We start from the raw sequence: 20,640 nt of genomic DNA, 5'->3' as shown, positions 1-20,640 counted from the left end.
AAGTTCAAAAATGGAACATATAAATTGGGGCACCCAGTTGGCAATCACAAAATATCTTGAATCCCACCACACTCTCAGATGATCAAGGGGCCACCATGCATAGTAGCCCTGCCCTATGTGATGAAGAACTCTCAGGTGACACTCTCATTTACTGCAGGTTGTTCCCGAAGCTTTGGTCCCTCACCATAAAAAAACCATTGTCTTCCTCCAAATCAACATCATTACCTAGAGTGGCACATGTGTTATATAAAACTTCACAAGCGGACTATGACACTACAGCTAAAATCACATCTTTAAATTTAACACATCCAAAATCCAGACACATAGTCAGACATCTCTCCAAATTCAGACAACTAAAAATAAAATGACTAAAGCAATATAGCACATGAAACATGGTCAAATATAAATTAAATTATATATGTTATGCATGTTCTCATGTGTGCATATTAAATCATTTCATTAGAACTACTTGTTATTATTATAAAAAAACAGGTTCATATATGAATCTATATCAAACAAGAATGATCTTACAGAACTATACAAATTCAAACATTTTCTCAATGTTTAATCCATGCAACATTTAAATTAATCCAGTTTGTCTGTTCAGTTATAAAATTGCTAACTAGAAAACAGAAAATAATGTACCTCATAACATGGCATTAGATGACTTAGGTCCAACTGTCTATAAAATTTAGAATAAATACTGCAACATCTAATACATCAAACATTTCTACCACATAATACAGACAGCTAAATGAGAATGCAGTTGTGTACCTCTACAGCTGATGCTTGCTCCTGTAAAGTAGACAACTTCCTGAGAAAACTTTTGTTTCATTACTGTCTAGCTCCAGTCTGTACAGTGAGAGAGCTTAAGGTTATCGGTTTTCTCATTGAAAGCACTGCACGTTACTCGTGCATCATGGGGTGAACCTTACTCAGTGTTTTGAAACAATGTAAGACATAAATAAACCACTCTTCGATAACGCTGATTGCAGATATGAAACTCGAGCATGTTGTAATTCAGGTATGCATAAACCTTGAGAGTACGCAATTCTGCAGTACTTAGATAAACCTTTAAATCTCTTCCAAGGTCTATATGTTTATCAAAGACATCCTGTTATACCTGCCTTTTAGGTTTGTGCAAACACAAAACAAGTTTGTAAAGGTTCACTTTGTGATGCCCACTCAGCTTAGTCTAACAAAATTTGACAGGAAGGTTTCTACTAACCTGGACTATGTGTCCTATTTTGCTAATACATCTTGATACTTAGCACCTGCCATCGAGGAGAATAATATTAGGCTCAGTGGGTGTCTTGTTTATTTTCACAGATGGACCTGACATTGGAAATATCCATTTATCACCAAACACTACTTTCCATGAAGTTGTTGAATCATCTTCTTTCACTCTCAACTGCTCAACAGACTGCTTCCCAGAGTGTCAATACAGATGGACTGGTCCAGGTGGTAGTAGCATAGGCAACACAGGGATGTTGTCCTTCATTTCAGTAGGAAGAAGTCAAACTGGACAGTACACATGCACAGCTTCTAACTCCAGAATCCCATATAAAACAGCTACAACAACTATAAGTGTAGTTGTCTTCTGTAAGTTAATATATATATATATATATATATATATATATATATATATATATATATATATATATATATATATATATATTTGTATTACCTGTTTCTGTTTGTCTTCTCACTTGTAACAACAACAACAACAATAGTAATAATAATAATAATAATAAGTAGTAGTTGTAGTAGTACTAGCAGTACCGTATTTCATGTAATTTTTCAGACATGAAAAAATAGTTATTAATTTCAGTCTACAAAACATTATATGTAAAATAAATAATTGTCAATTTGTGGTTCTGACTGTGTATGAAAAATAAAAGGATCGTACCTGAACAAATTCTATGGAACACACGCTACTTGACAACCTAACGGTACAAACGTACACAGTAAACGTATATTTTCTGTCTCATTCTGCTCTCAACTCAAGAATCTAATTACAATAAAAATAAAATTGCTCAAAAAGATTTTTGTTGTTATTAGTGAACAAGAGAGAGAGAGAGAGAGAGAGAGGATTATGTCTCAGTGTGAAAGCTCATCTGCATTTAGAGCATATATAGCTGTTATGTTGTGTAATGTTGAAAAAATGATAGTCCTACATGTAAGACATATCACATGTTATGTTTTAGTGTGCACGAAAGTCAAAACATAAATATCAGTATCGAGGTCTTACACGTAATAATAGCAAAATGATTAAGATGGTTTGAACATGTATTCATTAAGGGTATTATTTATTGGTAAATTATACGCAATGATACGAGTCCACACTGTCAATAAATTAAGTGCAACTTGTATTTTTACAGCAGCGATAATCTCATTATCAAATTGCAGTAAAATATAAAGAACTTGAAATCACGTTTTAATGCACATGAGTGCACGTGCTGTGCATGGGTGTGTGTGCACGCACGTGACAGAGATGAAAAATATTTGTTTGTATACAAGACCGTATTTATTCAGGGTAGTTTTTATTTGTAGCTTTTGCAAAGAGAATAAAGAAAGTACTTTGAGTTACCTGACAATTGTGATAATCATCATGTCTTACAACCCTACTATATTCCATTATCAATAAACACCGCTAAATCAACAATTCATTTTAGTTATGATGTACATTGTCACAACAACCACATGGCTGTACAGTGTTATTTATACAGTAATTAAACATGCTTAGTGCTTTGGCTATTCCAGTTGAAACCAGAGTGAGGGCAAGAATTGACAGAATAGGTCAAATCAGCGAGGCTGCCTGTAGGAAAATGAAGCTTTCTTTAGGGAAATGAAAATTTGTCAATGTACTATTGAAGCTGTTGTCCATACAGCAGATCTTATAAGGACAAGTGATCATATGCATTACTTGTTATTTGAACTCACCAATAAAGATAATAGAGGGGTATATCTTTGAATAGATTTGCAATAAAATGTCAAAACAGAACAAATACTTAAATGATAGCATATGTATATATACAAATCAATTTAAAGGAGTCCGTGACTTTCAAATTTATGATAGAAAATGACAAGGTTTTTATATTTTACGCTTGTATGACTATAATGGAACAATAAGACTAGTTGACCATGGGTCTGTGGTCTTCACTTTAGCATGTACTGAGATGTAATTTTTGTTGCATAAGAAACATCAAAGTGCTTTAAAACTCATTTTCAGATACATGTATTGTTTTATTACAGTGTTGGACTTTATAAGGAGAACTAATTAAAAACAATATTTAAAGGTATCATCTGTGAAGTCCTTTTATCCACTTGTTAATAAGTACCAGTATATATTCTAATGACCATAAGAGAGTTTATGCATGTCATTGTATTTTCTCACCAACAGTTAATTATTAATTTTTGTGAAAACAAAATGGCAACACGGTAGTATCGATCTCTTGTGCAAACGTAAATCTTCGTAGTAGAAATTTTATGTCTGATAATTTAATGGATTTTGCAAAAAATATAATGACATGTACAAAAATTATGATACATTTAAATATGAATTTGATAACTGGATTATGTATGAAAAATTAAAGGGTACAAAAATTATTTGAAATACAGTACTATCCATCTGTGGTGCCTTACTTTTCAGTGTCTATCAGTGATACCATACCCCATAATCTTCTGGAAACAGATTGTGTCTGCTCCGTAAATGTCATTAGGTTGTTACAATTTTACTTAGTTCAAACCAGATTTTACTTTTGCTATCAAGCTGTAAAAATCACCTTAATAAAATCCTTTTAATCTTGAACTCAGTTTACAAATCTTCCATAATTTATTTAGTGGTATAATAAGACAGTATACTGTTTTTTTTATGCTGCATTTAGCATTTTTGTGAATTCCAATGAATTTATTCCTAATTTTGCAATTATTGTACCATTCAAGATTTTGATTGAGAATTGTTTGGACACTGCTTGACAACTGTTACACTTCCAAGTCATTTTGACAACATCGTTTACATTATATATATATATATATATATATATATATATATATATATATATATATATAGTGCAGGCATTAGTTTGTTTCTGCACTTCATTACAGAGATGACAACCAAGTTCAAGAAGTGTAGTGATTTAAGGTCATAAAAGATGGACATGAGATTTGACTAGTATGTGTAAGGGAGCTTTGAAAAAAAATCAAACATTTTTTTTCTTCCATGATCAGTCTTTACTTTTTGGGTAAAATCTGAGATACCAGGCAATAGTCAATTTCTCTTGAGAATGATGTTGCTGCCGTGAACCCACATCAGAAAAAAAGGAATTTTGTTTGCAAATTGTATTGGAATGAACTTGGAGAGACCATGGGAAAAAACGTACACTAATAATGTCTAATATATTGATTTTACAAAATAAATTGCTGCTATGTCTAATGAAAAAATGATATATCTAAATGTAAACACAACAGTAAATACATCATCTGCAGACTGAAATTTAAATAGGAATAGAAATGAATAGCTGTTTACTTCTTCCTCCTTATGTACGACCTCATGACTCTATGTTGCGATACATCCCAGACTTAACCTGTTACAAAACCACTTTGGTGACCTAGTGGTTATAGAGCATCGGCCCCAGATACAGGAGATCACAGGTTTGAACCCCTGTCAAGTCACACCAAAGACTTGTAAAAGGATACTAGCAGCTGCCTTGCTAGGTGCTCAGCATTAGTGTTAGAACTGGTCAGTCTATTGTCAGGATACTGTGATTGGGTGGGACATCATGCTGCATGTCTGCAGCATGATGTCTCAGTGCTAGATGTCACCATAAACTGACACACACACACCACACACACTACAACATAGATACGTGATGACCTCTAGATGCCCATCTAGATTCTCAAAACAAGTGCCGCATTAGTAGGGGCCTCGAGTGGCAGAGTGGTCTAAAGCGCTCACCGCTATGGATCATTGCCAATCATTCTCACCTCTGTCTGCATGGGTTCAACACTCGGGCCCAGCCAGTGTGGGTATGTGAGAAAGCTTGACTGTACCTTCTCGTGGGTTGGTGGTTCTTACTGGGATGTTCTTGAGTTCTTCCTACACAATTTATACTGGCGACCATGTATAGCCTATATTGTGCTGAAAAATGGATTTAAACCCCACAACAACAAATATAGTCATTAGCAAATTATGGTCATCAGGGTCAATTGATTGAAAACTAGGTCATTAAGCAAAACAAAACCCCCACTTATTCCACATCAGAGTGAAAGTATGAACAGAACATCTTCAACTCTCTTACGTACAGTGAGGACACAAGTTTGAAAAATACAAACATTTGAAAATAATAATATACATTAAAGATGCACAAGTTTGAAATAATGATCAGGATACAGACATTTCAAAATAATAACATTTTAGTTACGATTTGATTAGGCTTTTATGTTTTTGATAGATAAAACAAATTTGAAATTTGGCTCCCAATTACCTGTTATTCATTACTTGTATGTTGAAAATCTAATATACTTTGTATGACTTTGTCTGAATATGTACCTTGGATATGCACTGTCAACAATAAAAGAAAGTAGACACAAAATTGATAACTCATTATGACATACACTGAAAAATTGTATTTTCTTTCGATACTCAGATTAACAGTTTATGAAATACTAAGAAACATTTCTAATACGAATTCTGTCGGACTTTGTTAATACTTTTCATTGTTTGAATTCGAATGTTGTCGCCCAATCTTTGGTCATTGCATTTGGAATAGTTATGTTGAAAACTAGTCTTTCGGTTAGGTTATTGTTTTATTCATCAATATAATTTTAAATATAAATACACTTTTCTAAATTGACATTACATGACTGTCAGACTTTGTGTATCTTTGTTAGGCTTGTTCAGGCTTTGTGTTGCTTTGTCTGGCTTAGCATTATTTAGTAGGACTGATTGTTGACAGGGTGGAATGCTTAAATTATATTCTTGCCCGTACCGAGAGTCCTGGAGAGTCGATGCTCTTTCTGTTGATTGGAACAGCCAATGTTGAAAGAATGTGTCTCCTCGTTCTAATTACTCCACTCACATGGGGACTCTTGGATCGACATTCTCGTCAGTCTTGCAACAAAATCGCAAGGAAATCGATATATTCTCTCATCTGCTCAGGCAACCATCATGGTAGGCATTTGATCCAGCCCAGAGTTGCTGAATTCTCAGTTCTGCATCTAATTAAAATAAGCCCTAAAGAACAAACAGTTCTCACATTCAGTGGTTGAGAAATCACTCAAGCGAGGTGGCTTACGAAAGTAATGGAAAATATTCTCACAGTAGTTTGCACAAGAAAAGTGTACACCACTGGAGGCTTCAATAGCTAACTTCTTATGGCTTCGACAAGAAATAGTTATCACTAGACAGTTATCACCAGACAGTTATCAGCAATCACATTTAAATCCTATGATGCACTGTCACTGGTAAAGTGCGTCATCATGGGATAAAGTATATCTGACAAACAAGACATATCCAATATTCTTTTGATTGCACACGTTCAGTGACCTGGACCCGTGCCCGAGTGGAATCAGTCATAGGTACTAACTTGGTTGAACAAGACACCTTTCGACCTTTCTTAAGAGCTTCTTTGGTTCACCTCTCATATAAGACCTGCTTTCTCATTGCATTGGCAAACAGCAGGCATAATAAGCAAATACATGCCCTTTAGTGGACCTGTCAATATGCATTTCCAACAAAAAGGGTCAGCATCACTCATGACACCCACTGCTTATTTGTAAAGAACAGGTTTATGGGTAATCAGACTTAGGTTTTAAATACCTGTCTACTGTGGACATCTACATTACCCATTGTGAGCACCGAAGTGGTACTTAAGGAAGATCAACCCAGTTAGTTGAGGGATTTTACGCTTCTTCTTATTCGTAACAGAAGAAAAGGAGGATATATCAACGGAGACGATTTCATCCTGGATAAAGAGGGTTATTTGTTCTGTAGTTTGGAAATAACCCCACACCAATGAAGTGGCTTCTCATCCTCACTCATTAAGACAGTTGCCACAGACATTGCTTATGAGCAAAACTGTTCTTTGTTAGTATCTGTCTTATGGAATGGAGATCCGAGTAGACTTCTGCTTTTACTTGATACATTTTTTTATCCCGAAGTCTTAACCTGATCCGTTGGAACCTATAGCCGTGGCACAAAAGGTCACCTACCCGGATCGTTTGACAGCTTCTTAATGACTCAGTTTTTGCTGGATTTGCTGGACAGATATATTCCTTCTTCTGAAGCCCGTTCCTGACATAAGGAGCCTTTTTTCCAGTCAGTTTGTTTACAAACTGTCTCATATACCGTACCTTAGGCGACTGGAAGTGGTATGTTCATGGTAAGGGGATGTATTTTCCTTTGCCTCTTAAACTGTACTTAATTTCTATGGTATTATGATCGGGTAACATATTTGAAGAAGAAATCACTTGATTTCTTATAAAATATATTATTTTACTGATACTTACCTGATCATAACACATACACCCTTTCAGCCTTCACACAGTTACATCAATATACAGAGAGTGCCTTCTGCTTCAGTAGTAACACAAGACTCCCTGAATTTAGCACCAACCACATTATCAAGCGGGGAAAACGCTGTCACCTAGATTGCTCTTTATCTGTAAAGTTTATATCTGGGCGGTCTGGATTTGTGAGTTTGTATTAGCTTTCAGCCAGTAAATATTGGAAGAATGGACATCTGCCTCTATAGCTTTTGCCTAATTTTCGCAGTAACCTATTTATAATAATAAAGTCACGCAGCACTTATATTGAATCAGGCTAACCACATTTTCATAATTTCATAAAGTTCATTGATTTATGTGTGTATTATTTAACTTGAAGATTTAATAAAATAGCTGTTTTAATATTTTTGTTAAAAATATAACAAAATTTTGACTACACTCACCCCTCCCAATTTTTTCATTAAATTTGCCTTAGTCAGGCATGTGAGAGATGTCACTTCACAAAACAAAATTGAATCCAGCATGAACCTAGATTAAATCTCTGGTGACATGCTTGCTAGTTAGATTTTATAGGATGGCCATTTACATATATGTTGTAGCATTAGCCTGGTTATATCCTAACAGTGAAATGACCATCGTCTTCAATCCTGGTGAATCTTATTGCAGATAGACCATTTACAAACAAAATTCTAGCTGTACATGTATGTGTTTTACTATTGACAACAGTATTAGAAATTGCAATACAAAGCAAAGATGAGAAGAGTATTGTGGCTCCTTATTATTCCCAATCATCTTTGAAAATATGAAGGTAGTAAGAATATTATATTTGAGCCATACTCCTTTTACTGGTTCCGTGAATATCATATACAACTCACAAACATCAAAATCCACATTGAACAATATTTATGAGATAAATCTGGACTCAGCAGTTTCACATTTAGATCACTGATGTGCATGATAAATAAACCTATTTATTGATCTTTAATTGAGCATAGTTGTGTTAAAGCCAGAAATGCCTATGTGATGACCTGTTGTCCTTCATCCACATCCATCTTTTATCCATCTATTACTAAAGGTTTGTTATCATTATTCCCCTGCAGGATTGACATGAAACTGAATGGATAGTGTATCTCAATATGGCTTTCACTAAAAGACTTTTTAAGATGTATAGTTGGTCATGAAGGAAAGTGGTACTGATCTGACTTCCAAAGTCATACATATGTCAGTCATAGTCTGACAAATATATCGAGTTCAGGGTCAAGTGGCATTAGAACAAAAAGTTTTATTATGTCTACAGGTATCTTGTGAACATACTAAGATGGTATTTTTCTTACCAAATTTGTTATGTTGTCATTATTCAAGAATATTAGAGATGCTTTTATTACTTAGCATTTCAAAAGAATAAAATGACAATGAAGATTCTTTTAATTCTTTTTGTCTATACAAGTACCTTTAACGAGCTCTACATTTGGATTACATTTTAATTGTAAGTGGGAATGCCATTTTTAGCAATGCAGTTTGTGCATTTATGATGATCAAATTTGCACTTGCAGTCATTCCAGAGCATACAATTTCTTTTTCTAACCTTCTAACTTTCAGACAGGTGCACCGTTTTCCAGGTCATAGGCCATATGCTGATTTTTATTTATCACCCATCCAACAGAGATATTTAGCTGTTTTGCTAACCTTACTTTTCTTACCTCAGTCTAGTCGTCTCGGACCAGTCGTCTCAGTCAAGGTGTCCCTGTACTCAGAACTACTTTTCATTTTTAAAAAATCCTTGCTGTCTTCTGTTGTGCCTGACATAGTTGTTCTGAAATCAAACAACAACAACAACATATTGATAACAAAAATATAGTAACATCAGATCAATCGATCTATTACAACACACCATACAAAACCATTTTGAGAGAGACAAAGACACACACGCATACGATGTCGAGCTTTTTGGTATTATGCTAGTTTGTCCCACACAGCTTCGTCAAGTTCATCCTATATGCAGGCCTAGCTCAGTACATTTTCAGGTCAGCATCATTAAATGTATAAATGTAGCTAAAGCTACCTAACTAGTTTTAAATACTTTATGTGAAACAAATTATATACTGTTAGCTACAAATAATGATGCTGACCTGAAAATTGACTATGCTACAGATAGGATAAAGTTCACAATGCTGTGTGAAATGAACTATGACAGAAACACTGATCCATGGACATATAATTTAGACCTATACAATTCATAGCCTCCCAACTCTTCTAACAACTATGAAAACTTAATAACAGCCAGAAATGTTTTATGTCTAACATGCTTTATTCTAATTTTGTTGAAGCATATCCATTGTGCCCCCATTGAATCAAAAATATACCTACAATAAGTAATGACAAATAATGCACTTACCAGCCAGAAGGAATCATTTATCCATCAGCACATTAATCCATAAGCAAATTTCTCAGTAGCACTTGCCATATTTCCAAAAGAGAATTTTTTTTCTTCTTCAAAGAATCTAACATGAACTTGAAAGTTTATCACATGGTTATCTGCTAGGGTCCATATTTGGAGGGTCTTTTATACACAGGGGTAATTTTACAGTCAATATTAAGGGTAACACAAGTATGTCACAAACAGTTTCACCTCCTCCAAAGAAAAGAATAGTTATATATAATAGCGACACAGATCTCTAATTACCCATGAATAATCGAAAGAAAGATATTACTCTTCCTTACAGCTTGTACGAAGTAAAACTACAGTAGAGCTAAGTACCCACTATTGTTTCATTATTTACTATGTAACATTTCAAAATTGGAACTGAAGAAAATAATTATTAATTATTTACAGTCAATTGCATATAACATCCATACATTAAATGTGATAATGCCTCATTACTATGCGACATTTTATGTTATTATTTTTCTTTGCTCACACATATAAACTGTGTACATCAGATGCAATGGTCACACCACACCCCTCATTAACATATTTGTATTAATGAGCCACATGTAAACATTTGCTTATGAACTATATTACACTAATAAATGTTCTTTATACTTTAAAGAAAACTATTGGGTGAGAAAAATAATCTATGTAGGGGTTTGGACCGAGACAAGGAAGTTCCAGTCACAGGGTTACATTATGTGTCTCCCCATGAGGTTTGCCAAGTCAGGAGACAGATAATGTAACCCCTTGACTGGGATTACATTGTCTCAGTCCAAACACCAACATAGAATCTATATAGGTACACTCTAATGTAAATGTAAAACAATCCTGTTGGCTAGATGTGGATAGGTAACACATGCCAGGCATATGTCAAGGATTGCTGTGGGGTAATGTGAATAAAAAATCCATTGGACAGTGAAGATTGAAGTTATCATGAATTATGGATGGTATTTTGTATCATATTTACAGGCACTGATGCACCAGAAAATTTACTTCTAAATCTCAGCAAAGCTCACATATATCTTGTTAAAAAAGAAACAAAAATCCCAAACATATAATAATAATAATAATAATAATAATACATTAGTTACATTATACAATATTATTTCTCTCATATGCATATATTAGGCTCACTAGTAACTTGAATTTTCATCAAATTTCTTATTAACATTGAATCATTTAAATTTTCAATACTGAAGTATCTGTTTTAATAAATCATATTCTTTTTTCTTCAGGTGATCTTGCTGTGGGAGTACCCCAGGGAGACGTTTTCATGAGTTGGAGAACAAACTGGATGGATATCTCAGTGTATCGGTTAATTATTAGCCCAAATGGTTCCACTGTCATTCGTTTTGATGAAAATAATGACACAGGCATTGCAGTTCCCCGTTACATCAACAGAGTCAGAGATATTGGCAATGTTTCCCTTGGCATAGTATCATTCCGTCTACTTAATCTCACAGTGGGTGATGCTGGCAGATATTATTACAAACCAATTACTGGTAGTAATGATGCTGGAGGACAAGTTCTTGTTATAGCAGGTATAATATACTATGAAAGTCACAAAGTCTGTAGACAGAACATCATTGTTTTAGTGCTTAGCTTACTAGAGCCGTGGTTTGAAAGGTGTAGGTTGGGTTGACGACTATGAATTGGTCCTGGGAAAGGCAGTCAACTCCTTGGTACATTATAACTTTTGTACACACCTGCCATAAGGCAGATTTAATTGTATTATGATGTTGTCCAACCATCTGTCTGCCTATCCAAGTGAAAGAAGAAAAATTGGTTCTGCAATCCAATTAGAGTGATCTGTCATCATCAATGGTTACCAAAGAATTTGTATGCCTTGCATTTTTGGTAAAGAAGAAAATTATCGATCTTGGAATAAAAAGGTTCAAAATTGGTGTTACAATGACTGAACAAAGAAATATGGTTTCTGCATAAAAAGCTCAAGTACCCCACCATCTATTACTACCAACATTTGCAGGCCCACTCCTAGGGCAAGGCTAATGAGGCAATCACCTTGGACCCCATGTTTTCAGGAAATCAACTCCACAATGCAATTTTTTGGCTTGAAGTCCCGCTCAATGCTTTTGGTGCATTGGGCCCCGCATGCTACCTTGGGCCCTGCATGCTGCCTTGGGACCCTCATGCTGCCTTGGGACCCACATATCCTAGGACTGGGCCTGAACATTGTGAATATCTTGCACTTATGGCAAGGAAAAGGTTTGTTTAATTTTGAAGTCAAGAAGTCATTTAGTGCCAATGTTACTGTGACAGAAAGAAGAACAGTGACTTTTGCCATCAAACAAACCATTAGTTCTATATTAGATACAGTACATTTCACATGATTTTGTTTTGGTATCTTTTCATGGGTGTTGACTTAATCTTCACCATCCTAACATAGTGATTATGTTCCACACTGGAGGGATGAATACCCACAAATCATCACTGTACCTCTGCTTGAACACTGTTGAAAACTATTATTGAAGGGCCGATTGACATTACTTATTGGCATTTGAACAGAAGATTAATGTAGATTGCCCATGGAAAGACTAAGACATCAGGTGTAATTCATATTTGAATACCATCTTTATTCAGTTATATATTTGAACAATAAAACATGATTTCAAAAATCTTGAACATTCTTTACTTATTTAATGCAACAAAAGATCAGAAAAATATCTCATGTTTTATTTGGGGCCCCGAGTGGCCGAGTGGTCTAAAGCGCTCACCATTACAGATCACTGCCATCTCACCTCTGCGTGAGTTCGAATCTCAGGCTCGGCTAACATTAGTACATATAATAATAATAATAATAATAATAATAATGACCTTATTTAAAGAGTCATTATTATTATTATTATTATATGTACTAATGTTAGCCGAGCCTGAGATTCGAACTCACGCAGACAGAGGTGAGATGGCAGTACATGAGAAAGCCTGCCAGTAGTTTCTTGTGGGTCGGTGGTTCTTACTGGGGTTTTCCAGGGTTCTTCCTCCACCGGTTATACTGGACGCCATGTATAGCCTATCTTGTGCTGCAAAATGGCGTTAAACCCTACAGCAACAACCACAATAACAACAACATGCTTTATTCTTTCCTGTATTTATTCATTATTTTTGTGGATGCTCTACCTTTAGAATATTTTTGTAAATATTCAATTTGATGGTATTATAACATTAATTAACATGGCAAGAAATCAACAACCTCCCAATATCGATATATCACATATGTATTCAAAATTAAATTTGTAATGTTAACTAGCATATTGATGATCATGAACAGACAACTCATACAAATGACAGACCACATGATAATTTAAGTTTATCTCCATAGTAATTCACACGCATGAATTATATACATCAGGAAGTTACAGGAATATGAAGATCTATCAGAGACATTTGGGAAAAGTCTTTAAATGAAAGAATAGGAACAGCTTGAAATTTTAAAAAAATAGTGACATATATGGACAAGGTTGAACAAGGAAACACCTATCATCCTGACAATATATGGTTCTAAATTGATTCCAGTGGAAGATAATGTAAACAAATTAATTTGGAGAGGAACAGTATTACATCAGTTTGATGCAGACATCAGAATGATGAAAATTAAAGGAATAAGTTATGAGCAGAAATTCCTCCATGATGGTGAATTTCATCCCGCTAAAAAATTCACAAAGAAAGAACCAAATAAGCATTCTTTTCCTTGACATTTTCATCAAACTATCTGTCTGGAACACATATTACTATTTATAGTGTACCAACTGATACACATAATTATCTCCTTCGGAAGCAAAATTACCCAGAGGAAATTATCAGCCAAGGAATACCCTAAGCAAAATGAAATGGACCAATCAAGGGAAATATCCATGGAAACATAAACCTATCATTAAATAGAATCCCTTTAGTTATAACATGTAAACCAAAGAATACAAATATAATACTAATGGTACAAATATGTGAACAATTACCCAGATGTAGTGATATAATGAAAACTGTCTTGGAAAAAAAAAAGTTATTGATAGTAAGAGGCAAACCAGAATTTGAAACAAATTCTTACCAGGTCTAAATTTAACCTGATTGAAAGAGAGGCCTCATGAGTCACCACATGTGGTAGGAATAGATGCAAAACTTATTCAAATATAGAAGGAAACTGTGGTAGGAATAGATGCAAAACTTATTCAAATATTATAGAAGGAAACTGTGATAGGAATAGATGCAAAACCAATTCAAATATTTTAGAAGGAAACTGTGGTAGTAATAGATGCAAAACTTATTCAAATATAGAAGGAAACTGTGGTAGAAATAGATGCAAAAATTATTCAAACATTATAGAAGGAAACTGTGGTAGGAATAGATGCAAAACCAATTCAAATATTTTAGAAGGAAACTCAATAAAATATAAAAATGGTAAGCTATTTAAGGTTAAACAGGACATGTTTGATGTAAAGCATTTTACATAGGTCAGATCAAAAATGAACTAAGAAGGAGACTGACAGTACATACTCAGCAAAAAAAACAACAACAGAAGAGCTCATGTTATTAAAAGTCAGTAAACATAAACATAACTTTCCAGGAGGAAACTTCAAAGCCTTTCCCTTATATAAATTATGAAGTAATAATGAATCTTTAATTGAGGAAAAGGAACTGTATTTCATACGTATTCTACACCCAGACCTTAATAGTTTACAAAATTAAAGTATGATTATTGATACATTCCATAAACACAGTGATACATTTTCATATCATGATGGCAGAATAATTTTTTACTTTTTTAATTGTTTTAATTTGTATGAATTACATTTTACACTGTATCAGTACATCATTGCATATACATAAGATTTCAACATTACAATTATTTTATTTTGTATACATGTGAGATATATAGACATATGAAAGTTCCATTTCTCATCGTGTACACAAATTAAATGACATAACTAACAGTATAATGATTATTTATTTATGAAAATATTGTAAAGGAAGGTATGTGTGTGTGATTTAGACTTTTAACATAGCTTTAACAATTGTCCAGTCATATCACTATGATGTCTGCATTGTGGCAGTTTGAAGTGATGTCTAGCACTGGGGCATCATGCCACAGACATATAGCATCATGTCCCACTCACAAACCAGCTGACCAGTCCTAACACTAACCTCGTAATGCTGATTGCCTAGCAAGGCAGCTGTTAGTACAATTTTTAGAAGTCTTTGGAAAGACTCAGCCAAGGATTGAACCCATGACCTCCCACATCCAGGATGGATACTCTTAACACCAGGCCACCGGAGCGGTCTGTAAAGGAAGGATGTATACACCTGAAGAGCATCCATAAAGATAATGCAAAAGAGCTAAAAGGAAAGAATGGATATTTTTATGTTACATTAACTAATTATTTTTCTATATGTTTTGTGGCTCATAGACAGGTTCCTTTATTCATATATATATATATATATATATATATATATATATATATATATATATATATATATATATATATATATATATTGATCGATTTATTGTGAATTATTCAAAGGAGTTATGCAGGATTGCTACTTTGATAACATCAAAACCCTTTTGTCAGACCAGTACATTTTCTGGTTCTGAAATTTGTGTAGAACTTTTCATTCTTTTGGGCTTTAATAGAACTTTTTCAGGATTATTTTGTATTCATGCTATGACTGTATCTTCAGAAACTAAGTTCAGAAAGAAGCAAAACCAACAAGTTTTCCAAAACTTAATAAATAATTTAATTATCAAAGTTCGAAATGAAAATGTGAGAGGAACTTAACAGTATTATGGAGTGAATTGTTATGTATATCTATGTTATACTTTTAGTAAAGAATGTTCTAGAATGAAAACACTTCATTAAATCATAGTATTTTCAGAAAATGCTAATTATGACCTAGGTCAGGTAGAGGGCTTTATAATCTTGTTTGTCTAAAAAAAAATTTCTTGCTGTAAGATCTTGCAGAATCTTTTGTATTTTTGTCTTCAGTACTGTATTTGATTTAATTCAAATTATTTAATTCAAATTATTATGCTCTGGAAATACAAACCGCTGTATATTATTCTTGAAAAGACACATCAACTTGGAATCATCGTGAATTCAAAGAAGGACACTTTGGATCATATTGCTACGATTCAACAAAAGAATGTTGGCACATCATTACAAAGATTCAAATGCATGCAACATAGTTTTAATGAATTTCATGAGGCATTTATATATCTTCTTAATACTGTCTAAAAAGTCAGTTTATGTTATATATCATACATTATTTTCATTAGAACTAGCAATGTTTATGAATAAGTGAATAATCTCAGTATACATTTATTAGCGAAATGCTTCAAAAGAAATAATTATATATATAAATTGATGCAGATTTTCTTGAGACCACATCCACTCAGTGGTGGTCATCAATTAGAACTTCATGAGGAAGCATGTTACATAGAACTATACTCTGTGAGATACTGTGTTAACTCAGTCAAGATGTACATAAACATGGTGGGAGCATTTCTGCTGAATACTTTGCACTCTCTATCTCTCTCTCTCTCCACTGCAAAGCATATAAAATTGAAAAATCATGTGATCTGTACTGTACCTGGACAAAATTTTGTGGATAGCTTGGGGCAAGAAAGAATCCCATTGATATTGAGGTGCATAGGTCAAATGCCAAGGTCACTTGGACTGGAAAAAGAAAATGGTGTCAGCAGAATAATATTAGTGCAACAGTACAGACCTGGATAAAAGTTTAAGTGGAGTACAGTTCAAGTAAGAGGAAGCCTACCCATTGAAGGTCAATGGTCAAGGTCCAAAATCATTTCCACACAGCTTTTTGCTTTTTGGGGTAATAAAGTAAGAGACCAGAATCATTGTGACACAAATAAGAAAAATTGTGTCTGTACAGCTATCACTTTTTGATGTCTTGCATTTGCAGTATATGGAAGAGGCCTATCTTAGGCTAAGATCAAGAAAGTAGAAAAATTGTCTCTCATCAAACACTTAAGTTCTCAACAGTGTGATGTTGTTAAAGTTTAATGATGTCTTGCATTTGGGGTGCAGAAGAGACCTATTAGTTTGTGGGATCCAAATGTCATCGACTCAGTTTTGTTTTGTGGGGTAAAGGCCATTTTTCAGCATATGGTAGGCTATACCTGTTAACCAGTATATTTGGCAGGGGAAACTTTCTAACACACCATTATCAGTTCAGTCAAGACTCCCCAAATGAGGACAGGGGTAAGATGTGTGAGTGATATGTACAAGTGTGTGCCTTAGATCACCTGGTCACCTGGATCCAAAGATGTTATAGGCCAAGACGACTGTCAGACTGAAATACTTAAATTGGATTCTGTGTAAAAATGTTAGGTTCTCAGTTTTGAGGACTGTTAAACATACTCTATGTGCACTGAATGTAGGATCATCTATATAGTTTAAAATTAAAAGTACTGTATTGTTGCTTTCTGTAGTTTTCCATTTTACAGATCCTGGAATGGATTATTTTACTAGGGAAATTAATAGCAAATGCAGAATTACTGTATAAAATGAATTGTTAACCTTTCTAAGGGCATTTACAACTCATAGGTTCAATTGTTTTTTTTTGTTGTAATGCTTTTTCAAAAACAAATCATCGGGGATATTGCAATTGACTCTTTCTCTTTTTTCCATTCGTTAATCTGTTTGTCTGTGCATATGTCCATCTTCCTAAACTGCTGGGTAGTTACACATAAAACATGATACCTAGTTTTGTCTGATATTAGCCATCTGTGAAGAACCTTGAGTTTTTGGTCTGCAGCTTGTTGACCCAGAGAGGGGTCAAAACAACTTGCAATTAAATTTACTTTTTTTTAAAAAATTGTAAACTTGCATGTGTGGCAATAGGACACAAGTATTTATTATAATTTTTTGTTACAATCCCTCAATCATGATCTACTAGGACCAATGGGAGGGTGTGTGTAAGCTTTGGAACTGAGCTCTACTCTTTCATTAACTTATGAATTTTTCTTTTGTATAGGAATTCCAACTAATGTTTCAGTATTGGAAGTGGCAGACCCATTTGAAAATGAAAAATACACAATACATTGTTCATCTCAATCAACAAGTGTTCCACCTGGTATGGGACTAACTATGCACTATCAGTGGAAGAGGGAAAATGGCCATAATATCACTGCGAGTGACCGATACTCCTTTTCTTCTGACCAGTCAAATTTTGCCATCAACCCACTAAAGAGGCAGGATGCTGGCATCTATGTATGTGAGGCATGGGAGCATGTTGGAGCAGTGTCACAGAGTGGTCCATTTTCTTTGAAAGTATTTTGTAAGTACAGTTAGTAAAATACATGCAGCCATCCAAGATTTATATATGAATGTTCCTATCATCGAGGTGCTGTTTCATGTTTGTTTTACCACATGTTTTAGCACATGTGTGTTCAGGTATAAACAGGTAACAAATGATGGTGAAATTATTGGCTATTTCCCAGAGTTGGAGTTAAACTATAAATGCATCAAAATACTAACCCAGTTAGGCAAGGTACATGTTTTGTGTTTTGTTTATCCAAGAACTGTAGTCACTTGAAACTTGGAAGACCAATCCCTTCAGGTTTTATTTACAATGTATAAGGCCTTCGTATTGTCTTACATTAGGTAAAGATTTCATAAGTTTTCAAATGGTTTGATTTATAATAAGTATGAAAACCCTTTGTCTTCAAAACTTTGCTGTAAAAATAAATGTTATCTTTCTGTTCATAAATGTTTTCTTGGTTCTTCTAATTTGGTGTAAATATAGTCTTGTATTAAAGAATATAACCCTTCATTTTTACTGTCTAGTAGATGGATACCCATGTAACAATTCCATGATATATTTAGTATAAAAGTCTGCCTGATACCTAGTCAGTTTTTAATTGGAATCAATCATGTTCTCAATATGCATATGAATATACTTGGAACTGGTAACATTATTTAAAAAGTTGAACATATTGTTGAAATCTAGATATGTACTTTAGTATTAATGAGGACAGGACAGTGCATTTGTTTCATATGGTCGCCATTTGTGTGTTCTCCTGTACCATCAATACATTTGGTGCTACTGTATCAGTAAAACATGTTATTATGATGTAATGGATATAATGGCAATGATTCCAATTTTTCATGACTAAGATTGTATGACACAGTTCTGTATCTGTCCTCTACAGTGTATTAGGCATTAAGTGTGCTCCTATGATAAGTCTAGGGGGGTTAGCACAATACATTTGTCAAAAAGTACTGAAATTTTTTATCAGACAAAGATATTCTTTGTAAATATTTTCAAAATTTTAGTGTTAATGGTAGAGTCAACCTGTCATCAAGCATAGAGTTATCATCAACTAATTACACTGGACAACAAATTTTTACAAAAGTCATGTTACTGAAATAAAATTAGTCAATTCTTATCAATTTTTATGTGCTGAACACGAATATGACAGTCAAATTGCAAAATTGGCTCTAGTTTTTTTGTAATCTGCAAGAAATTAATGTTTACATAACGAAATGCATTCCAATAGTAAAAGGTCAACTGTAATAGCCTACCTATAAAAAATCAAGTCATTGACTACATCTTAGATTTCTTCGCCTGTCTCTTGTACAGCTGTTCGGGAGCATCTCTGAGGAGTGTCCAGCAGTAGTCAGCCAGCATTGTAGTGGACCATTTTCCCTGGTATCTTTGTTCCATTGTTGCGATATCTTGATGAAAACGTTCGCCGTGTTCATCACTAACAATACCACAGTTGCTAGGAAAGAAATCCAAATGGGAATGAAGGAAGTGAATCTTTAGAGACATATTGCAGCCAAGTTTCTTATACTTCATCAACATGTCTTCTACTAGTTACTTATAGTTTTCTGCCCTAACATTTCCGAGGAAGTTTGTAGAAACTAGGCGAAAAGCATTCCATGCTTGTTTCGCGTCACCTTCCAGCAAGTTGTTGAACCGGTCATCTTTGAAAAGCTCTCGAATCTGAGGACCCACAAAAACTCCCTCTTTAATCTTTGCTTCGCTGAGTCGAGGGAATTTTTCATGCAGGTATCGGAATGCTGGCAAAGTCCAGTCAATGGCTTTCACGAAGTTCTTCATCAAACCTAGTTTGATGTGAAGGGGTGGTAGCAAGATTTTCTGAGCCTCAACCAGAGCTGGGTGTTGGATATTCTTCTCTCCAATGGCTACATTCTGCCTGTGAGTCCATTCCTTCCTCATGTAGTGCATTTCCCTTGCTCGGCTATCCCACTCGCATAAGAAACACATGTATTTTGTATATCCTTGCTGCAGTCCCATTAAAAGGGCAACTACCTTCAAATCACCACAGAGGTGCCAGCTGTACTTGTTATACTCAATGGAATTCAGTAGCTGCCTTAAGTTATCGTATGTCTCTTTCATGTGGACAGCATACGCTACTGGAATAGATGGAAGAATGTTTCCATTGTGCAAAAGCACAGCCTTGAGACTCAGTTTCGAAGAGTCCACAAATAGTCTCCATTCTTGTGGGTCATGAGTGATTTTTAAAGCATTCATGAGGCCCTCAATATCGGAACAGAATATCAGATTACTTTCCTTTCTGAAGAAAGGCTCCAATTGCTGGTGGCGCTTTCGGTATGCAGTAATTGTGACATCTTCTTCTAGAAGATTCCATTGTTGGAGTCTTGATCCTAGCAATTCTGCCTTGTTCTTTGATAAGTCCA

The 20,640-nt window shown here is 34.5% G+C and overlaps 1 protein-coding gene across 4 annotated transcripts in view; it reads left to right on the top strand.

Annotated features, from left to right (window-relative positions):
- LOC149782405 (inactive tyrosine-protein kinase 7-like) overlaps window positions 1–20,640 on the top strand; it is a 107,975-nt gene that overhangs the window by 26,687 nt on the left and 60,648 nt on the right. For 3 of the 4 annotated variants that reach the window (XM_089933790.1, XM_089933791.1, XM_089933793.1), the window contains exons 4-6: window positions 1,330–1,602; window positions 11,173–11,478; window positions 17,948–18,250. In XM_089933790.1, coding sequence (XP_089789916.1) covers window positions 1,330–1,602; window positions 11,173–11,478; window positions 17,948–18,250 — 882 coding nt within the window. The remainder of the gene's footprint in view (window positions 1–1,329; window positions 1,603–11,172; window positions 11,479–17,947; window positions 18,251–20,640) is intronic. The other variant, XM_089933792.1, reaches the window with a different exon arrangement.

This window comes from Sinohyriopsis cumingii, chromosome 15, assembly GCF_028554795.1.
Source record: "Sinohyriopsis cumingii isolate HCF-2022 chromosome 15, ASM2855479v2, whole genome shotgun sequence".
In the NCBI taxonomy this organism is placed as follows: Eukaryota; Metazoa; Mollusca; class Bivalvia; order Unionida; family Unionidae; genus Sinohyriopsis; species Sinohyriopsis cumingii.
This window is presented reverse-complemented; position numbering and strand designations above follow the sequence as displayed.